The sequence below is a fragment of the Pterocles gutturalis genome, unplaced genomic scaffold (genome assembly GCF_000699245.1).
Source record: "Pterocles gutturalis isolate BGI_N339 unplaced genomic scaffold, ASM69924v1 scaffold22411, whole genome shotgun sequence".
NCBI classification, from domain to species: domain Eukaryota; kingdom Metazoa; phylum Chordata; class Aves; order Pterocliformes; family Pteroclidae; genus Pterocles; species Pterocles gutturalis.
In genome coordinates this window covers 1-2,474 of record NW_010106043.1, presented here as the reverse complement: position 1 = coordinate 2,474, position 2,474 = coordinate 1, and the positions used below count along the sequence as shown (strand labels likewise).

The window sequence follows — 2,474 nt, the reverse complement described above, 5'->3', positions numbered from 1 at the left end:
CACCGGAGGCGGCGTCACCCTCACTGTGGGTCGCTCCTGCTCGGCGCTGTGCAAATCGAAGGCAACTAGAGGCAAGTGCTGCTTTTTGGTCGCTCTCGTGCCGGTGGCGGCATTGTCACCGGCATTGTCACCAGTGCCACCATCGTCACCAGTATCGGCATTGTCACTGGTGTCGGCATCGTCACTGGTATCGGCACCAGTGTCACCATTGTCACTGGTATCGGCATTGTCACGGGTATTGGCATCATCACCAGTGTCGGCATCATCATTGGTGTTGGCATTGTCACTGGTGTCGGCATCGTCACCGGTGTCGGTATTGTCACCGGTATCGGCACCAGTGTCACCATTGTCACTGGTGTCGGCATTGTCACTGGTGTCAGCACCAGTGTCACCATCGTCACTGGTACCAGCATTGTCACTGGTGTCGGCATCGTCACCGGTGTCGGCGTTCTCACCAGTGTTGGCATTGTCACTGGTGTCGGCGCTGTCACCGGTATCGGCACCAGTGTCATCATCGTCACCAGTATCGGCATTGTCACTGGTACCGGCATTGTCACTGGTATCGGCATCAACACCGGTGTCGGCGTTTTCACCGGTGTCGGCATTGTTACTGGTGTTGGCATTGGCACCAGTATTGGCACCAGTATCACCATCGTCACCGGTATTGGCATCATCACCGGTATCAGCGTTGTTACTGGCATCAGCACTGTCACCAGTATCGGTGTTGTCACCGGTATCGGCATTGTCACCAGTATTGGCACCAGTGTCATCATCGTCACCAGTATCGGCGCCAGTGGCAGCATTGTCACTGGTGTCAGCATTGTCACTGGTGTCGGCATGGGTACCAGTGTTGGCATTGTCACCAGTACTGGCACCGGTGTCAGCACTGTCACCGGTAGCTCCATGGGTACTGGTGTTGTCACGGGTATCGGTACCGGCACTGGTATTGGTACTGGTGTGGGCATTGTCACTGGTATTGCTACCAGTGTCACCATCATTGCCGGTGTTGATTTTGTCACTGGTATCGGTATGAGTGTCAGCACTGTCACTGGTGCCGGCGCTGTCACCAGTATCGGCATCGGTACCAGTGCTGGCATCATCACCAGTGCTGGCGTTGTCACTGATATCGGCATTGTCACCAGTGTCAGCACTGTCACCAGTGTCAGCACTGTCACCGGTCATTGTCACCAGTGCTGGCATTGTCCCTGGTGTTGGTATCGGCATTGGCACTGGTATCGGCACTGGTACCACTGTTGGCATCATCACCCATGTTGTCATTGTCACAGATGTTGGCATCGTCACTCTTATCGGCATCAGTGCTGGCATCGTCATCGGTGCCGACATTGTCACTAGCATTAGCATTGGTGTCGGTATTGTCACCAGTACTGGCTTTGTCATCGGTGTTGAGTGTTGGTATTGTCACCAGTGCTGGCTTTGTCACTGGTGTTGGCATTGTCACCGGTGCTGGCACTGTCACTGGCATTGGCATCAGTGTCGGTATTGTCACTGGTGTTGGCTTTGTCACTGGTGTTGGCTTTGTTGCTGGTGTCGGTATTGTCACCGGTGTTGACTTTGTCACTGGTGTTGGCATTGTCACCGGTGCTGGCGTTGTCACTGGCATCAATGTCGGTATTGTCACCAGTACTGGCTTTGTCACCGGTGTTGACTTTGTCACTGGTGTTGGCTTTGTCACCGGTGTTGGCTTTGTCACCGGTGCTGGCATTGTCATTGGCATCGGTGTTGGTATTGTCACCAGTGCTGGCATTGTCACTGGCATTGTCACCAGTGTCGGTATTGTCACCGGTGTTCCGGTGTTGACTTTGTTTGGCTTTGTCACTGGTGTTGGCTTTGTCACCGGTGTTGCCATTGTCACCGGTGCTGGCATTGTCACTGGCATTGGTATCGGTATTGTCACTGGCATCGGCATTGGTGTCAGTATTGTCACCGGTGTTGACTTTGTCACCAGTGTTGGCATTGTCACCGGTGCTGGCATTGTCACTGGCATCGGCATTGGTGTCAGTATTGTCACCGGTGCTGCCTTTGTCACTGGTGTTGGCATTGTCACCGGTGCTGGCATTGTCACTGGCATCAGCATTGGTGCTGGCATTGTCACCGGTGCTGCCTTTGTCACCGGTGTCACCATTGTCACCGGTGTCGGCACTGCCACCGGCGCTGCCATCGTCCCCATCCCTGCTCAGAGGCAGACGTTGATCTGCTTGGCCAGCTCGCGCTCCAGGTCGAGGATGAGCGCGTCGAAGTCCTTGAGGTTGAGGCAGGGGCCGAAGGTCGCCTCCGTGTCCTCCCCCAGCCCAAAATCGGCCACCAACAGGGTCCTCCGGCGCGACGACCGCCGTGCCACCACCCCGCCCTCGCCGTCACCACCTGCCACCTCGTCGTAGTCGGCGTCACCGGCAGCGCCGGGCACCAGGAGGAACCGCTGGTCGCAGATGCTCCAGTCGCCAGCGTAACGGTTA

General features: G+C 56.1%; 1 protein-coding gene across 1 annotated transcript; it reads left to right on the top strand.

The window, feature by feature from the left end:
• Positions 1–134: 134 nt before the first annotated feature.
• LOC104472094 (putative per-hexamer repeat protein 5) lies at positions 135–2,399 on the top strand (the record flags this gene model as incomplete). The annotated part of the gene is made up of 5 exons (XM_010087642.1): positions 135–187; positions 255–375; positions 459–1,081; positions 1,161–1,413; positions 1,493–2,399. Coding segments are annotated over 5 exons (1,957 nt in total), but the record flags the coding sequence as incomplete, so codon positions are not given.
• Positions 2,400–2,474: the final 75 nt, after the last annotated feature.